Source organism: Carettochelys insculpta, chromosome 3, assembly GCF_033958435.1.
Source record: "Carettochelys insculpta isolate YL-2023 chromosome 3, ASM3395843v1, whole genome shotgun sequence".
Classification (NCBI taxonomy): domain Eukaryota; kingdom Metazoa; phylum Chordata; order Testudines; family Carettochelyidae; genus Carettochelys; species Carettochelys insculpta.
In genome coordinates, this window is record NC_134139.1 from 73,950,190 (window position 1) to 73,969,343 (window position 19,154).

The 19,154-nt window shown below is 40.0% G+C and overlaps 1 protein-coding gene across 5 annotated transcripts in view; it reads left to right on the plus strand.

Annotated features, from left to right (window-relative positions):
- HEATR1 (HEAT repeat containing 1) overlaps positions 1-19,154 on the plus strand; it is a 59,155-nt gene that overhangs the window by 11,069 nt on the left and 28,932 nt on the right. For all 5 annotated transcript variants that reach the window (XM_074990116.1, XM_074990118.1, XM_074990115.1 and 2 more), the window contains 15 exons: positions 1,724-1,857; positions 2,487-2,592; positions 2,983-3,093; positions 6,082-6,199; positions 7,683-7,790; positions 8,173-8,268; positions 10,060-10,148; positions 10,284-10,495; positions 11,112-11,233; positions 12,414-12,611; positions 14,314-14,497; positions 15,037-15,185; positions 15,911-16,103; positions 16,710-16,882; positions 18,057-18,224. In XM_074990116.1, coding sequence (XP_074846217.1) covers positions 1,724-1,857; positions 2,487-2,592; positions 2,983-3,093; positions 6,082-6,199; positions 7,683-7,790; positions 8,173-8,268; positions 10,060-10,148; positions 10,284-10,495; positions 11,112-11,233; positions 12,414-12,611; positions 14,314-14,497; positions 15,037-15,185; positions 15,911-16,103; positions 16,710-16,882; positions 18,057-18,224 — 2,161 coding nt within the window. The remainder of the gene's footprint in view (positions 1-1,723; positions 1,858-2,486; positions 2,593-2,982; positions 3,094-6,081; positions 6,200-7,682; positions 7,791-8,172; positions 8,269-10,059; positions 10,149-10,283; positions 10,496-11,111; positions 11,234-12,413; positions 12,612-14,313; positions 14,498-15,036; positions 15,186-15,910; positions 16,104-16,709; positions 16,883-18,056; positions 18,225-19,154) is intronic.

Genomic DNA, 19,154 nt, shown 5'->3' on the forward strand with positions numbered 1-19,154 from the left:
CAACCCGCTTTTCCCTGGGCGTATGGGGCCATTTCAGTGCTCATTAGGAAGTTTGTGCTGTGTGCAGTAAAGATGAGTTTCAGCATCTACACATCTACCTACATCCTGATATGGGAAAGTCTGTCCATGATGTGAAGCTTGCCATGGGGGAGAGGATGATACAGAGGAACTAGTTGCTACGTTGCTGATGATACCATAGAGGCCAGTGCAGAAACAAATCGGTTCTCTCGTGGGCTAGACTCATTGAGTTCCTGGTGGTCAATGGGAACAGAAATCCTTAGTGCTGGGCACAGGCACATAGTGCTCACACAGAAAGGAAAGCCAGTATGGCCAGTGTGTGGCTCAGCACACAGGTACTACAATGGGGGGGTGAGAATGTCCATTCAGATGAATGGACAAGTTCACAAATCTGTGAGCTTTTGTTTCAGACCTCATTCACTACCAGAAGGGGCTCCTCTTACATCTGAGCATTGCAATGAGCATTCCATCTTACTCTTCTACAGTCCTTCTGCTCCCATTTCTTTATACTAGTACCAGTGGCCACATGTGACAGACTGCCACCTTGATCCAAACTTCAGGATGCCACCCCCTTCCACACAGGCCTATGGTGACAAATTTAGCTTGCCTGCCCCTCTGTCATGACACAAGAATGGCTGGGACAAATGTGCTGCCAAAGGCAGCTGACTGAATCACATGTAGGTAGACTGGTCTGTGTCAGCCACCTTTACCTTCCCCTGAAGTTGGATAAGAATTTTGGCCCTCCTTCCCTATCTTATAGAGCTGGAAGGGACCTCAAGAGGTCATCAAGTCCAGCACTCACAGCAGGACCTATCACCATCACTGAGAGGTTTTTTTTTTTTGTTTTTTTTTTTTAATTTACTTGCCCCAGATCCTTAAATGGCTCCCTCAAGGGTTGATCTCACAACCCAGGGTTAAGCAGGCTAATGCATGAACCACTGAACTATCCCTCCCTGCTTGTCATGCTCTGTCAATTGGTAGAGGTACTCCGTGCTGCCTGCTTTCTCTCCTGCCCGTGGACTTCTGGCCCAGCTGGGCGTTGGAAGATGGCAGAGCTAGTAGCTGATGGTGGTGAGGTATTTAAACGAAGAGTTATGCATCTCTCCTCAACACATGTGCATACAAGTACCTCTGATCTTGCGCTCCTTCCACCACTTTCTTAAGAAACAAGGAAAATTGACTGCCCTCATAAAAAGGAAAAGTTGGGGTTGGTTGGCCGTGCCTTGACCTTTTGTAGAATGTGAAATATGTCAATTCTTACACCCATGAAGATTGGGAAATGCAACCTTGTAACCCTGTTTTTATTTTTTTCACTGAGGCTGAGCCACTTGCCAGTATGATGTAGACAGTTAGACGTTCTATATGAGGGGTCAACAGCCTTTCTGAGGCAGAGTGCTCATATTTGACCTTTTGACCTCCATGTATGATCCAAGTGCCAATGAAAATTTTTAAAGTCACTAATAGTCCTACTTACAACAACTTAAATAAAGATGCAGAGTTGTAGCATTAGGTGGTGGTTGGGAGCATTAGCTGATTTTTGTTAATCCACAGGTGACTTGGGTTTGGGCAAGCCTTGGGTTGCATGGGGGAGGAGGGGCAGGGCTGAGCTCCTGCCTCACAAGCCATTGAAAACTGGCTCACATGCCACTCTCGTACTAAGCTGTAACTCAGACCAATATTCGGTCTGTTGGTGTTTCCTGTGCAGGCCATTTCGTTACCTGTGTAATGTTCCAGACCTGGTTTCTATCCTGCATGGCATTTCAGTTGCTCATGATGTTGCTCCCCTTCTGCGTTACCTGCTGCCGCACCTGGTTTGCTCCCTTATTGACTGCAGTACTGGTATGTCAGAATGTGCTCACTCGCTTCATACATTTTCTTAGTAAACTGTTACAGCAGCTTTGCTAGAGCAGTCAGATTTAATTGTTCCTGGTAAACTTCTCAAGACCGAGAGGAACTGCTCATGGTCGTCTTTCTGTTAGGTTGTAGAATAGCTGTGTTTTTTCTATGTGCCACAGGAGATAGTCATCTACAGTGCTCCAGTGAGAACTGATGATCTAGGGATAGCTAGTGTAATTTTACAAAGATCCTTTAATTGTCAATCAGTGGGTATAGAACGTCACTTGACAGAACTGATGTAACATTAGCTACAATTTGTAGTCTAGGCATATAGTTATAATACCAAGTGACTCATCATTTAATCATTGCAATATCTATAGGAAATAAGCTTTATGGGTCCCATTTTACAGGTTGGAAAAGTCAGATACGGCATATGGTTACTAGACTTGACCAAAGGCACACAGCAGATGGTCGTTAAAGATGGTGTATGTTTCTGTCTCCTAATTATGTGTGTAATCCACTAGACTCTTGCATCTACTTTTCTTTAGTGGTTGTAATAAGTACAGAGCATTTATTTTAAAATTGTGAATCTTTCTTTCAAAATGTCTAATTGTACGTCTCTTCTTAAAAAGGTCATGAGGAATCTGAAGTGACAGATAATCAAATATATATGAGACATCTAGAAGCCATACTGACAAGTATACCACTGGAAAAGGATTTGGATCGCTTATTGGCCAGGTGAGCTACTTTTGGTTATTTTCCACAATGTGTGTTAATTTTAGCTGTAGTATCACCTAATTTGTGATACTATTACATTGTGTCACATTGTCTGTTGTTGTCCCCGCTTTCATGGGTTCTTGATCATGCCCTGATCCTGCATGTACGTTTGGTGCTTGAACATGGTGTTTGCCGTCACTGGTGACTATTTACTTAACCAGAGTTAAATACATGGATAAATCTTAGCTGCATTGGGACCTTTATAAAGAAAAAATTGGGGGATGAAATTTAAGATCTGAAGAAAACCTGTAGTTATAGGAACCACACAAATTATCCTATTTGTCTCAATTAATGATTATTAGTTTTGTCTTGTCAGTATGTCTTGTTCATTTGTGTGTTTTGTTCTTTTAGTAAAGTGCTTGAAGAATTTATTTCTTATGGTATGCAGAATGAATCTGATTCCACCAAAATGGTTGTGCTCAATAAACAACTTCTTCCTCTTGTCAGGCTTCTTGAAGGGAAGTAAGTTACATTTTATTTCCTATGTATTTTGTGCCATATGAAAGTATGGTAAGTTATCTGTGAATCTGTACATTATTTTCTTAGTAATTTGTAATTTACGTGGGATACCTTTATCCTGATTGTGAGCTCATACTTATGTTGAGGGATTTGTGCAAGCATAATTTTGGTCTTTATAGTGTGTGTAATTACAGTCAAATGTATCCTTGGACATTCCCCATCGCCTCAGCTTCTGGCCTACGTTCTACCGAGCCTTTTCTGTTAATCATATCCGATAATGGCCTGCTTATTATTGACCTGCTTTATGAAAAATTTGCAAAACTACTTACTATAATCTATTGTAAATGGATAAGGCTTTGTTTCAATTACAAAAAAAAATCAACAATCATCCAAAGCACAGGACTTGGTGGTGGTGGAGTTCAACTACCCAGACCTCTGGGAAAGTAACCCAGAAAGGACATAGGTTATCCAAACTTCTTGGCGTATGTTGTCAGACAACTTTTTTTTAAGAAGGTGGAGAATACTGCTTAGGGGAGAGGCTGTTTTTAAATTTGATCTTGACAAATAAGGAGGAACTAATTAAGAATTTGCAAGCAGAAGGAGGTTTTGGTGAGTGATCATGAAATGGCAGGATTCATGATTCTAAGGAATAATAAGGGGGTGGGAAGGCACAGTAAAGATAAGAGATTTCAAGAAGCCAGAGTTAAGCAAATGCAGAGTTCATCAGTAAGATCCCATGGGAAGCAAGTCAAGGGGAAAACTGTTCAAGAGTTGGCAGTGTTTCAAAAAGAGGTTACTGAAGGCAGAAGAGCAATTTGTCTTATTGTATAGGAAACATCGGAAATGTGGCAATGGAGCACCCAGGCTTAACCAGGAAACATGCAAGATCTGAAGCTGCAACACATGGAAACTAGGTCAAATTTCAAAGGATGAATATAAAGAAATAACATAAATATGTAGGGGACAAACTTAGAAAAACCAAGGTGCAAAATGAGGTTAAACTAGCTGGAGACATAAATGTTAACAAGAAAACATTCTACAAATATGTAAGAATGAGCAAAACCCAGGGCAGGGTAGACCATTTCTGAACAAGGGTGAAAAAACAACAGAAATGGCAGGTGAGCTAAATGACTCTCTTGTTTCAGTTTCCATTAAAAATTTAGCAGTGATTGGACATCTAACATAATAGATGTCAGAGAGAAAAGGGTAGGATCAGAGGCTAGAACGGGAAAGATGACCTGAATCCACATTAGAATACTCAAGGAGCTGACTGAGGAGATATCTGAGCCATTAGTGATTATCAGGAGAGATTTCAGAGGACTGGAAAAGGGGGATATGTAGTGGCTATCTATGAAAAGGGCAAATAAGGGCAACCTGCATGGACCGGTCAGCTTAACTTCAGTACCCAGGAACATAATGAGCAAATAATGAAACAGTAAGTTTGCAAACACCTGGAAGAGTGCAAGTAACAGTCACATGGATTTGTCAAGAGCAAATCACATCAATCTAATCTGATATCATATTTTGATTGAATAACAACCCTTATGGCAAGGGTAAAGGAGTAGATGTGGTATAGCTTGACTTCAGTAAGGCTTTTGATACTGTCTCGTGGGAGCTCACGAACTAGGGAACGATGCCTTAGTGCGAACTGTAAAGTGAGTGCACAACTGGCTGAAAACCATTCCCCGAGAGTAACCATCAGTGGTTCACAGAAAAGTTGGAAGGGCACATCGAGTGGGTTCCTGCAGGGATCAGTTCTAGTGTTGTCCTGTTGAATATTTTCATCAGTGATTTAGGTACTGGCAATACCCAACTGAGAGGGTTTACGAGTTCTTTGGAGGATAGATAATTCAAAATTATCTGGACAAACTGAAGAAATGGTTTGACTTAAAAAAGATGAAATTCAATGGGGACATATGCAAAGTATTCCACTTAGGGGGGAACAATCAGTTGCACACATACAAAACTGGAAATGATTGCCTAGGAAGCAGAACTGCAGAAAGGGATCTGGAGTTCAAAGTGGACCATAAACTAAATATGAGTGAGCAGTGTGACACTCTTACCAAAAAAGCAAACATGGTTCTGGCGTGTGTAAGCAAGACACAAGAAGTAATTCTTCTGCTCCATTCTGCACTGATTTGGAGTATATCTTCATTAGGGTAGAAAGATGATCCCAGATACACAATTCTAGCTACATCATTAGCATGGCTAGAATCAGCGTATCAGAATCGACTCTCTTACCCTGTGTAGACTGGGGCTCTTCAGGCTTGCGTCAATGTTCCTTACTCCACGCAAAACTTTGAAGTACCAGCATTGACAGTCTTAACACAAGTGGCAAAAATCAAACTGTGGAAGATCGACTGTGTGGTCGATTGGCCAGTAAGTATACATTAACCCCAAGTCTGAACTGGAGTATTGTGTCCATTTCTGGGTGCCACATTTCAGGAAAGTTGGGGACAAATTTGGGAAGCTCCGAGGAGAGCAACAAAAATGGTTAAAGTTCTAGAAAACATGACTTATGAGGGAAAATGGAAGAATTAGGTTCTTTAATCTAGAGAAGACTGAAAGGGGACATAACAGTTTTAAAGTACATTAAAAGGTTGTTGCAAGGAGGAGGGAGAAAATTTATTCTTAACCTCTGGAGGGTAGGACAAGCTGCAATGGGCTTAGGTTTAGGTTGGATAGTAGGAAAAACTTCCTATCTCTCAGGGTGGTTATGCACTGGAGTAGATTGCCTAGGGAGGTTGTGGAATCTCCATCACCGGAAATTTTTAAGAGCAGGTTAAACAAGAAAGGATGATGTCAGTAATACTTAGTCTTGCTTTGAATGTGGGGGGATTCGACTAAAAGACCTCTCCGGGTTCCTCCCATCCTGTGTCCTTCAAACACACTTTCAAGTTCTGTATCCTCTGCATGTGTTTATGTGGTAATTAGTGCACAACTTCTGTAGTAATCCTCTATACAAAACCAGTTTCTTTTGGTTTTTGGCAGATATCCTAAAGCGCTGGACATGGTGCTGGAAGATCATCTGCAAGATGTCACAAATCAGAAAGAGCAAGATCTCTTCCATCAATTCATCTCTCTTTCAGTGAGTGGCAGTAAATATCAGGTAGGTGAAGGCCCAATTCCTGGACCTAAATCAACACTGGCCTGCTGTCTCAAAGTCATCAGTACTTTACTGGGATATATCTGTCCTCTCTTGTCTGTCTGTCTCTTAATTTTTTTTCTTGTATTATTGCTGATGTAAGTTCCCTGTTGCAGACATCAAAGTTTCGATCAAGCACATTTATCAAACAAGAAAAGTAGCTTATATTGTGCTGCCTTGGTCATATCTTAAGACAAAAGGTTATCACGAGGATGGAGAAAAAAATTATTCTCCTTACCGTGATGATAGGGCAAGAAGTAATGGACTTAAATTTCAACAAGTGAGGTTTAGATTGAACATGAGGAGGGCAAAAAACTTCTCAGCTGTAAAGATGATTAACCACTGGAATAAATGGCCTGGGGAAGTTTTAGAACCTCTCACTGGTAGCTTTAATTGCAGGTTAGTCAAACACCTGTTACAGATGGACTAGATGGTGGTTGGTACTGCCGTGAGTGCAGGGGACTGGACTTAATGACCTCGAGATGTTTCTTATAGTTCTGTGATGGTCTGCTATATTGTGACAAGATAACATGTGCCCCAGTATTATTCTGGGATGATGTCAGTGTCTTGCAAGTTGGCCAGAACTGTCAAAATTAGAGAAGGGGCCAGTGCAGCAGTCACCATTAGGATGTTTTCCCAAGTTTCCTTGATCAGACTTAATATTATTATCAGGATGCTTTTTGGTCTTTTTGAAGGCTAATTTAAGTTGGGCACTTGAGAAATTAGTAACTCCAAGCTGCTTGGTTTGCTGCCTCCAAATCGTAACCGAGCTAGATATGCCACAGAGCAGCAAAATCATTTATACTCTACGCTTTTTTTTATCAAGACAACTATAGTGGGTGGGTGTATTGTTTCTTATAGCTACCTTTTTTCATACAGTAAACTCTTTTGTATACAGCAGCCCTGCGACCAGGAGTTTGCCAGACGTTCAAATATTGTGAATAATAGAGGGGTATACCTAACAATGCATAACACTAAAGAAAAACAAAAATATTAAGAAACAAATGTATGCAGAGTACTTTATTTACCAACAAAAGTTGTATTGTACACTGCAAACTTATGAACTACATCTACACTGCCCCTCCCTTTTGGAAGGGACATACAAATACGGGGATTTAAATATCTCATGCCTCATTTGCATACTCCTGTAGGATCGCAGTTCCAAAAATGCTGTTTTTGAAAGCCAAAACAGCTGTGTGGACAGGGTTCATTCGAAAGGAAACCCTGCTTTCAAAAGCACCCTTTTCTTAATGAAACACAGTAAATATTTATAGGGAAATTGTGCTTTGTTAATCTGAAATTGACATTTTACAGTTACAATTATAGAGTTTCTATTCTGAATTAATAGTTAACAGGGTGAGGGTGTTTCTTAGCATATGTGTCAATCTCAAATTTTAATTCAATCGTTTTCAGCGTGCTTTAAGTACCTGTGCAATGTATATTTCAGTTTCTGGCAGACTCTGATACTGCTCTGGTGCTTAGCCTGAATCATCCACAGCCAGCAGTCAGAGTCTTGGCTGTTCAACATTTGAAGCAGATCATCGAAGCAGCAAAGGTTGGTACCTCTGATCACTGAAAAAAAACCTCAATTAATGCCTGTTGTCTTCAGTTAAAGTTTCTGTTAAAAGATCTTTTGAAGACAGACATCACATTAACATATGACAAACATGTTGTTCTCAGTTAGTTTATTTATTTAAACTTGGGTTCTGTCATCCAGAATTTGGGATTAATTCCTGTTTAGGAAGCTGCTTGCAGTCTTCCAGTGGAGTGACAGGGTGAAATTGATACCGTTTGTTTCTTCATTGATATTTGCTGTTAGTTTCTCCCTAGCTGAGATTTCTGTTCTCTTGCATTTTAGTTAATATGTCATGAAAGTTAAACTGCCCAGAAATTTTGGGAAACAATGGTCCTTAACTGCTTTTTCCCTTTTTGTTTAGGAGGGTTTTGACAAGTCTTTCATAGAAGAAGCCATTTTTGCTCGACTTAGGGATGACAATCTGGAAGTTGTTATGACTGCACTAAGTGCCTTAGAGGTAAGTCAGAATTCTTGATAGGTCAAATGAGATCTTAGCTAGTCTTCTGTATTCATAGAAGTCTGGAATTAGTATTCTATATTGTTTTCCTCTTCACTCATCTCTCTGACATGGTGTGTAGCCTCTATACTCAAATAGGACAAAGAAGCAAAAATCTAGCAGACTGCTTCTTACTTCACAATTTCTTCTCTCTTTAGCCAGTTACAGTGAGTCAGGGACAAGACAACAAACAGCCTGGGTCTGGTCACCTAAGACCTGTTTTAATTCAGAATTGTTCCTGACGCAGAGTTCTGCTCATCCTATAAGATGCTGTGTCTGTTTTCAAGTAATCAGAGGCGTTTTTGGCAACATGTTTGCATCGATATTTCCAGGAAATCTTCGACTTACGCATTTCTTGCAATAACGCATGTCGAAATCATGAGTGTCGGGGAGCCAGGAACCAGGCAGCAGCCTGGCTCCCACCTCCTGTACGCTTGCGGTAGCCAGGCTGCCTCCTGGGTCCCAGCTCCCCGCCACTTGCTGGAGCCAGGAAACTGACCAGCGCTGCTGTGCCTGGCTCTGAGCTCCCTGCCACTCATGGGAGCTGGGAGCCAGGCGCAGCCATGACCAGGGGACCCAAAGATAGCAGGGCCCCTCCCCCCCATCCATTCCCGACTTATGCAAAATTTGACTTAACTGTGGTTGCTCAGGAATGCAACCTTACGCATAAGTCAGGGGTTTACTAGATTTTCTATCTTGGTAGTGACAAGGGTGCATTGTGTTTTTTAAATGCAGTTGATTGTAGCCATACTTACTAAACTCCTGCCTAGTATTTCTTCATTGGGCAATACTGTGTGTTGTGGGTGAAGAGGTCACTACGTAAGTAGTAGTAGTTTATATATCAGATCTATTAGTGTTACTGGTGGGATTTTACCTGGTGACACTTGTAACTTTTTGATTTATTTTTGAACTAGTGACCTCAAAGTGAGATTAACTTAACACATGAATGATCAGAAACAAAACCTTTTTTGTTTAGCATGTATGCCACATCTGCACTACAGCAATCTTTGGAAAAAAATTCTTCTGGAAGATTTCTTCTGAAAAATCTTCTTTCAAAAGAGTGTGTCCGTACACAAAAAAGTGGATCAAAATATCAGTCCGCTCTTTCAATGGAGAGCATCCAAACAGCCCGTTGCTCTTTTGAAAGAACAGGTCAGGGATCAAAAACTTCCCAGTGCCATGAGAATTGCTCTTTCAAAAAAAAAAAAAAAAAAAAAAGGCACAGCATCTATACATGCTTTTTTTCAAAAGTTTCTTTTGAAAGGATGCTCTCTTCCTGATCCAGGAGTGGAAGATGGCTTCCAGAAGAAAAGCTGCATTCTTTTGATTTCAGATCGAAAGAGCGCATTTTATGTGTGGACTCTACACGTGTTCTTCCAAAAAAAGGACCTGATTTTCAGAAAGAACTTGCTAGTATAGACGCAGCCTATTGTTTTTTTTTATTTGCATTTAACAAATACTACTTACTTTGTTATAAAACATTCCAGTTGCTTTAAAATCAGTACTTTTTCCCCATGCATTTAAACATCAGGCCATATTCTTGATGGATCTATCAAACTGAGAGCATACCACAAGTTAATATATTTTTTCTTTTTTCCTTTATAATAATCATATTATCTGATCAAAGCAAATTCCCTGATAAATACTGCACTTTTGTACTTAGTAGGGTCGGTGATGCACTTGATATTACAGTTTTCTAGATTTTGTATTTTATAGATTGGTCATTTCACTTTTTCATGTGTTGATTCGTAGATTTTCAAGTCACAGATCAGTATAGAAGTTACTGTTTCGAGCCTGTTAACTCTCTTTCAAAGAGTTGATCTTTCAAAGGATGGGAAGTGGTATGTGCCTGTATTTCTTCTGTCTTACTTTCACCCCCAAGTTTTACTATTAATTGGTGGAAGTTGGTTGAGGGGTGTTATTAGTGATGGAATCAAGTGGTACTTCTTCAGCTCCCCTCCCCCCTTCCATTCCAGGTATAAAGCTCTGGAGGAAGCAATAAACATTTTTTTCAAAGAAGAGCTTCTGAATCAGAAGGAAGAGCTAGTAAATCAAGTAGTAATGCAGTTGCTACCATTTATGGTTATCACTAGTAATAATTCAAAATCTGCAGAATGGAAAATGGCGCTTTGTCTGTCACAGTCTGGCCTCTGCTCCCTACATCCTTTGTTGAAGGACTGGCCGGAAGGTAAGCTATTATAAACAATTGGTTTGAGGAAAGAAAATTATTGGGCGTGAGAATTTGATGCTTAGGCAGTAGAGACAGGGACTATCACTTTGAAGTTATTACCCATAATATGTGACTAAAAGCATTGGAAGGTGGTTTATCTATTCATACCTCAAACTTCTGTGTGATTTTCTAAGTCAAATTTAAAGAAATACTTTGATATGAAATTCGTTGTTGTTGTTTTAATGTTTGTAATTGTAACTGATTTGAGGACTCTATTTTGGGGACTTGGCCTTGCCATTTTAAGGCCGAGTCATCTGTGCTTTAACGAGGCAGCATTTCAATTGAACTAAAGGGGACTTTCAACAATAAACTGTGAAACAAGATGGCTGATGTGTTGAGTAGTGGAAGTCTTTTTTTTTTATTATTTTTTTTTTATTTTTGAAAGAAGAACGCATTCTTAGAATAAGCTCTTCTGATGCATGTGGACTTGGGAGGGCACATGGAAGGCATCAGTGGTTGAATGTTGGTGAAAAGAAGATTGTTTAAAGCGTCACTTGATTTCTAAATATCATCAAGTTTGTCAGTAGTTTCACTTGTGATTCATGTAGCCACCTTTTCTGTTTTATGGAAATAGCTTTTGAAAAAGTGATAAAATCCATCAAGTCTGCAGATTTGATTGGTGTGGCCAACCAGAAAATGATCATGCTGTTTTCTGATAACATAACTTCAAAGAATCCTTCCTTAATATTACAGATGGTATGTACACAATTCTTTTTAAAGGCAATATAGACTTCCGCAATTGCTTATTTGTTGTGTAGGCGTAACAAAACTACCCTGTGGACATTCTTTTCCCCCCCAAAATTCGTCCCATCAGAGAACAAATGTTAAATGGAGTTTGGGTTGAACAGGCAGATGTCAACATTCGCATTGTCTATTGTGATAGTATTTTCTATGTAATAAACCCTCGAAATGCACGAGTTCGAGGATTAATGTAAGTTAACACATTAGAGTTAAGTGCAACTCAAAATCCCGCTCCCCCAGCCCTGGCTTAACCCTACCCTCCTCCCCCTGGGCCCGCTCACCACCCATGCAGGGCTCTGGCTCGCCCCCCACACCCCGCACGTCTCTGGCTTACCACCACTCCCACATGGCTCCGGCTCATCCTGCCCCCGGCCCTGGTTCAAACCCCTCATGGCCTGGCTCAGCACCCCTGTGCATGGCTCTAGCTCAACCCCCACCCTCCTGTGGCTCTGGCTCACCGTCCGCCTCCCCAGTTCAAACTCCCCCCCCCACATGGCTCTGGCTCAACCCCCCTGCCCTGGGTCCACTCCCTCTGCACGGCTCCAGTGCAGCTCCACCCACCGCAGTCCTAACCCACCCCAGGCTTAACCCTCCTACCCCTCTCCCACAGCCCCAACCCACCGCCATGCTTAATCCTCCCCAACTTCCCCCCCAACCCTAGGATTACCTTTCTGAAGGAGCTCCAGGTGCTTCTGCTGCTTCCCTGGCTGCAGAACATGTGATCCTCCCCGGGGGGTGGGGCATCCCCTCCCTCAACTTATGCAAAATTCCAGTTACGCAGGAGGTGCATGGGAACACAACCCTTGCCTAAATCGAAACACTACTGTACTGATTAAATACTGATTAAGTACTATACTGATGAAGGGGAAGCCAAAGACTGAATTGGCCATAGAGATGGAACTCCATCCTCTCACTAGTAGAAATGTTAGTATCAGGTCATAATAAAGGTCTGTTACTAGGTAAATGTGAGAAAGTTTAGAACTTCTGCCTGTGCTGGGAAATTGTTGGAGATAAAGGACTTCAGACAAGTTCCTTTTAACTGCATCGGATTTGAAACAAGGATAAAAAAAGGATTGTATGGTGATGTCTCTATGCTGTCATGGATTTTTGTGGTTTTCTTCTGTTTTTTTAATAGGTGGAAGGTCTGATCGACATAGCTGAAAATGAAGCTGAAAGTGTGAGACAGAAAGTAACTGTTCATATTATCAGCTTTGTGCTTGTCCAGTGCTGCTGTAATTCACAAATGGAAGAAAGGTATTGGTCATTGGCTCTGAGAGTCTTCAGTCTTCTGGAGGGAAAAATTAGAAAACTTGAGAGCAGTCATTCTGCAGAGGTAAGAGCAACGTAATTTTGGAGATGATACTTTGGTTGGGGTGTAAGATCTCTTTGAGAAGTGGAATTGCAAAATCAGGAACTTCAGGATGTACAGAAGAATCTTGTCTCTGTTCCTTAAAATATGTTGACGAGAGTATTTTAATAAAAGCCCATATTAAGACTTACAAGTTTTTTTAGTCATTGTAGCAAATGTACAGATAGAAATAAAGAATTCTGCTCTACAATGATAGCATATTAAAATGTAAGGTTTTTTAAGTCCTATTACTTTTATTAGTCTGATATAAACTGTTTCTAAAAGAGAAGATCAAAGTTGGAAATAACAATATTAGTTGTCTATTATCAGCGGGATCTGATTTAGCTGTAATGCAAACTAATCATCCAAAACAGTATGTAAAATTTTCTTTCTGAAAATAAAGGCAGTTAATAAAGAAAATAAGCCATAACATTTGTTTGGAAAGGCAGAGCTGTTAATTTTTAACAAATAGGAGTCTTGTGCCTTGGTATGTGAGCAAGGCAATTAACAGTATTCAAGAAACACTATCCCCTTCTAGTTTAGGGGGTTGGGAAATAAAGAAGTTAAAGTAGTGTTAAGCCCTCACCTGCTTCTGAGTCTCATGCGTCAATGTTATCATTTAGAAAACCAAAACATTTCCCTATTCCTTTTAAAAAGTGGTGTTTTCCTCAATCTCTCTCTCTCTCTCTCTCGCTTTGTGAAAGACCCACACAACCAGGGACAACCGACTGAGGCCCTGACCTCACAAACATGCACGTGTGTAACGTTCCACACTCAAATGTAGGTCCTATTGAACTAAATAGGACTAGTCGAGTATATGCACATTGCTGAGTGTATAAGTATTTGGAGGAAATTGGCTGAATATATAGGAGGAAAATAGTGAAACGGTATACCCTATTAGTTGCACAGACCGAACTTCAAATTTCTCCATTTTTTTGTTCTTAGTATACTTTTGTGTACAGCTTGTAACTGTAGTAATAGCAGTACAGATTTTACAATAAACGGTAAAGATTTTCAGACAGGATATTTTTATGGTGATACTCTCTTTCAAAGGCAGATTTCATGTATGCTGAAAACAAAGTACTAAGTAACCTTTATGTAGTGAAAAGAATCTTGTGACTTTTGTGTTTTTTATAATTTGATGGCATTTTAACTGCTGCCAGCTGTCCTTTGTTTGGCTAGCCAGGCAATCAGTCAGCGCGTGCTTCTGGCATTCTTTATTATCTCCAAGGTTGGGAAGGAATTCCCCCCCGCCCCCCCCGCCCCCCACCTCTCCTTTTTGTGTTACACATTTCAATACATTACTTCCCAGAAGACGTTGAGTTATAGGCAGCTGTTTAAGACAGGATTCTTCGCATGTTTATTTGTGTGTTCTTGGTAATGGTATTAAATCACAGAATAGACTCTGATACCAAAAAATCATTTAGTTGGCACTTGTGCTATTTTAATGTAACTTCTGGTTGATTTGGTTGTTTTGAACAGAATTGTGCCTCCAAATGCAGAAGCCTGTTTGCTCTGTCTCTGCTCTAAATAAGTAGTTTAGTCTCTGTCATGCTCTGAAAATGTTGAGTGCTGTACATAAGTGCTACAGTAAGTATGATAATGAAAAATGACAAGTATATACAGGTATTTTATAATAATCTATGGAGCTATGTGGGTGTCTGTTTAAGTTTGTTTTCATTCTCAGGTGATTCCTGCAAAATGGCTTATCGAGTCAAAGCCTGCAGGCTTGGTGTCGGTTGAGTTATTTTCCAAATACATAGAAAAGCTCAACAGTGGTCAGGCTGTAGACGCAGAAGACTCAGCCATGCTCATGCTTCTGTTGAAAGACTTTGTTTGTGGTCTGAAGCCTCCCATATCCTTTATGAAAGGTAAGCTTCAGAATTCAAACTGTGAATCTTCACAACCATGTGAAGTAAAGAATAAAAAATGGTCCTAGTTTTCTTTTCCACTGTTAAAAGTTGTTCTCAGAAACACAATTTGTTTTGTAGTTAGGCTACTTTTACTCTACACAGATTTCTAAAAAGTTTCTTTCTCAAGACTTCAGAACAGCCAGATTTCTTAAGCTCTTCAGCTGTAAAGTTGTTGGGGGGTTTGTTTCAGGGGTATGTTTCAGTTGCTGGCTTGAGCTTGAGTTGCAGAGCTGTAAAATTGCAATGCAGACGTGTTGGCTTTTAGCTGGAGACTGTAATTTGAGAATCTGCAAAGAGGGAGGCCCCCAGAGCCTGGGTTCCACCCTAAGCCCAAATGCTAACATTGCAATTTTACCGCCCCACTGCCCAAGCCCTGCAATCCTGCATCAGCTGACCTGGACCAGTCATAGCCATGCTTTGGGGTCCTTATGTGGGCATGCCCTGAAGATGCTTTTATGGGTTTCTTTTGTTTTTCTCCATGCTGCACATACTCATAGGTGAAACCTGGTGGAATCCTGAAAGCTTGAATGAAGACAGCAGAGACTATTTACGTCTGTTATTGGCACTGTTTGACATCATTGTCTGTGGAGCCAGTGAGGGAGCTGATGTTCTTCAGTTCAGAGCCCTACTGAGCCTTCTATTCAAGGTTTTTTTGGGGGGTTTTTGTGCTTCATTAACTAGTTTTTAATCTCTACAATAGTTAAAGAAAGCTGTGAACAATTCCAGGAGATTGTGCTGAAGTATTTGCTTCAGGGTGACGTGAGAGAGAAGGAAAGACTGTTTAAGCGCTGATTAAGTAAAGCTTTTCTGTAAAAGGTTTGGTTGTGGGTTGCTGGAAGTTCATTATTATTTCTAAACATAATGTAAGATTGAAAAACAGGTAGTGCAATTCAGAGTGCTTCAATAGTAATTAAGATTGCCTGAATGGAGAAATGCTGAAAGCTACAAGGCAGAACTTCTTCAAAGAGCCAGAGAAAAGTAGATGTACTTTAACTGTGTACAGCTGCATACAAATGTATACATTTATTGGGTCATGAGTTTTCATGAGCAAAACCTTTGAAAAAGTGGATTTTGTTCACCAAAGCTCATGAGCTGATAAATTTGTTAGTCTCTAAGGTGCCACAAGGCTGCTTGTTGTTTGTGATGTTATGGACTAACAAGGTTACCCCTCTGAGACTGGATTAATGAGTTAATGTGAACTCTGGTTTGCCATATGATATGGTAAGAATGCATTTAGCGTGTTTGAGGAGTGATGGGGACTGAGCTGATGTTCAAGGGAGCACTTCCTCTTCTTCACCTGCCCTGACCACCTGGCTTTGACTGTAGACGCTGTATTCCTGTACACATAAAAATCTTTTTCTTATTTTAAAGGTGCATTTAGAAGATTCAGAGGATCTGTTTAAATTCCTTTCAGTCTTATGGACCTATAACTATAACCTCTCAAATCAGCTAAATTCCACAGTGAATGCGATGCTACAGACTCGAGCTTTGCACATAGGATGTGCAATGCTTACATCACAGACTGCCCAGAAGAAGAAACAGTTGGCATCAGCCTCCTCCCCAGGTACTGGAAAACTAAACTTCTCACTTGTTAAGGCTTAGTCATGTGTTAATAAATAATAATTATGGTCTAGAACCATTGTTAAACCTTCATTTTCTTGTCGTGTTATTTTTTTCTGCGTTTTGAATGCTTCATTTGTGGTTGCAACTATGCATTTGAATTTCCTAATGTTTTGTCTGTCAAATCATAACCATAACAGAACCATAGTGGGGTTTTTTTTGTTTGCTTTGGTTTTTTGGTATATAATACTTGAGTAGGCAATTGTCAAATAACCAAGGGCTTTTGAAATGTGTGAGAAACCGCACTGTTTCTGTACCATGTAACACAAATTTTAAACCAGAGAAAGGAGGCTATATAAACTTTTAGTTTATAAATGAAAAGCTTAAGTTTTACAAGTTCACCAAATGTAAGTACGTTGGTGATGAAATTTCATGGGCAGATTTCCATATGGTTCATATTAAAAAAAATAGTTACTGTAGATCCCTCAAGATTCATAAGGAAAAGAGCAGAACTTTAAATAGAAAGGAATCTGTTTGTGCTGCTGCTGCTGAGGATAATGTAAGAATTTGAACTGTTGACGTTCAAACTTTTTTCCTTGTTTATATTTAGTGGTGATATCTTTGTTGATTAATCTGGGGAGTCCTGTGAGTGAAGTGCGAAGAGCTGCTCTTAACTGTCTTTGCTCCCTGAGTGGAATAAAGGAGTCTCCATTTCAACCCATACTTCATAATCTGGTACGAAAAGCAGAGGAGATTGTAACTGATCCTATCTATATGATCCAGGTAATGTCTTTGTTGAGATTCATATTATTGAAGTAAATTTTTGGGTCCTACTTAGAATTCCAGTTTCTTTCTTGGTAGAGCCCTGCAAATCTGGATATTCGTTTGATAGCCACAGGTATCCATATCAACGGATGCAGATAGCTGCATCTTAGTTTCGTGGATATGGATGAAGATAGAAATGTTGTATCTAAAACCTTGCAAATATGCAGATATCCACAGATTATTTTTGCAGATCCAGATACCAATTTTGTATCTGTGTAGAGCTTTATCTATTGGCTAGCAGAGATAATTCTACGGACAAGGTGCAAGTCTGGCAGTAGAGAAAGAGGTGTCAGACTATTTCCCATGAAAGTGCAAAAGACATTGCAGTGGAGCTCACGTAAATACCAGGTGTGGAAGGCAGGGTGAAGCTATTGCTCAGAGCTAGCATTGTTGGAAAAATTGGGTGTTTCTAGTCCTGCATCATTTTCTCCTGAAATCCCAAACAATTTCTTCTGGGACATTGGGAAGGACAGATAAACCGTAAGTCACCAACCATCTTCTCTGAAGACTCTTCCTCTCCTCTAGAGTTGGTTGTTGTTGGAGCAGTAAGGCTCAAACTTGTCTGGTTCTTTATCTCCTCTCCCCACACACACATATACCCCAAAAGAAACTGGTAAGGATAGCCACACCCCACATCCACCTTGAAGGAAACTGATAAGGAAACCCTCTCTGCACCCCACATACACCCTGAAAGAAACTGGTAAGAATAAAAATAGAAATTTTAAGCCCCTTCCAACAGTCCAAAGGATGAGAGAGTACAAGGAGAGACATTCCCAACAACTTAAAAATAGACATTGATACTGCCTTATTCTTTCAAGCAGAGAATGAATGGACTGTGTTGCTAACGTCCTCTGAACTAGCTATATTTTGTTTTGAATAATAGATTGATAAGAGCTTGTTTTTGTTGAGTACACAAATTATTTGTATGCAGAGTGCTTATATGCCTGTTACATCATAGTGTTTTATTTCTGATTGAAGGAGAAAAACTAAGATAAGGACTTAAAAATGAATAATACTTGCTTCACATTGTATTCGCTTTCAAATGTTTCAGTTTAATGTGGGGACTTATGGGGCAAGGACTTTATTTTTCCCTTTTTTCCTTCCTCTTTTTTTCTTTTTTTAAATCAACTAGAATTTAGGAAGCTTATTTGAGGAGCTGCAGACACAAAGTCAACAGAAATCCCATCAGAAGAGATTGTCAGAAGCTTTGGAACATGTGCTCAATTGTGTACAAACCCCTTGTTGTCCTTCCTATGTGGCAAGAAGCTTGATGAAGATTCTTCAGCAGGTCAATGGTGAGGTGTGTGTTACCTATATGTTTTTTACATTTGTTTTATGGATAGAATGTAAGGTATTTTTCTTGTTTAAACAATGGAAGTGTCTTCAAATGTAGAGAACTCGAGATGCAGTTTCACTTTGCATCAGTGATTTTCTAGTACTTTTGGTAGGTATTTGGATGAGTAACGTGCTGTGCAAAATATAATTTAAAAATTATCACAAACATTTCCATGTTCTAGCCATGAGCTGCTCTTTGTTGTAGGATACTGCACTAAAGTCCTTAGGGAAACTGCAACTCTGTGGTATAAAGTCTCAAGAACATTTTTCTAGGAAGATTGCACTGACAATTATCACATAATAGCGAATGCTCTGTGCGTCTTCAGTATTTTAAAATCAGTTTTAGTTTGTGTGTATTTAACTCCCTTTTAAGTATTATATTGAGAATTCACTTCTCATGCTGCTGCAGAATACATTCATTCATTGTGTAATGAGAGATACAATGTGAACTTCAGTACAGTATAACAGGTTTCCGTATTTGAAAGAATTGTGAATGACTGGATGACTGCCGTTATTGCCAGAAATTTAGGTTTGTAGAAGCTGTAGTAATTGTAAATACTCTGAAAAATCGAGCATACATTTATGCAATGATTTTGATCCATGTTGCTTGATATTAGAGAAACAAGGTGTGTGAAGTAAATCTTTTATTTCAAGCTTACACAAAGTTTTTTCAGATCTGGAGGAAGAACAGCATTTGTAAGCTCAAAAGGTTCTCTCTCACCTCACCAAAAGTTGGGCCAATAAAAGGAACTCTCTCTCCCCACTTGTCTCTCTAATATCATGGGATCAACACAGCTTTAATGGCACTGCATAAATCCAGTCTTACTGTTTAGCCCAAGACTTCTAGGGTCTACTGCAGGGTGGCCAACATGTGGCCTGCGGGCCAGAGTCTGGC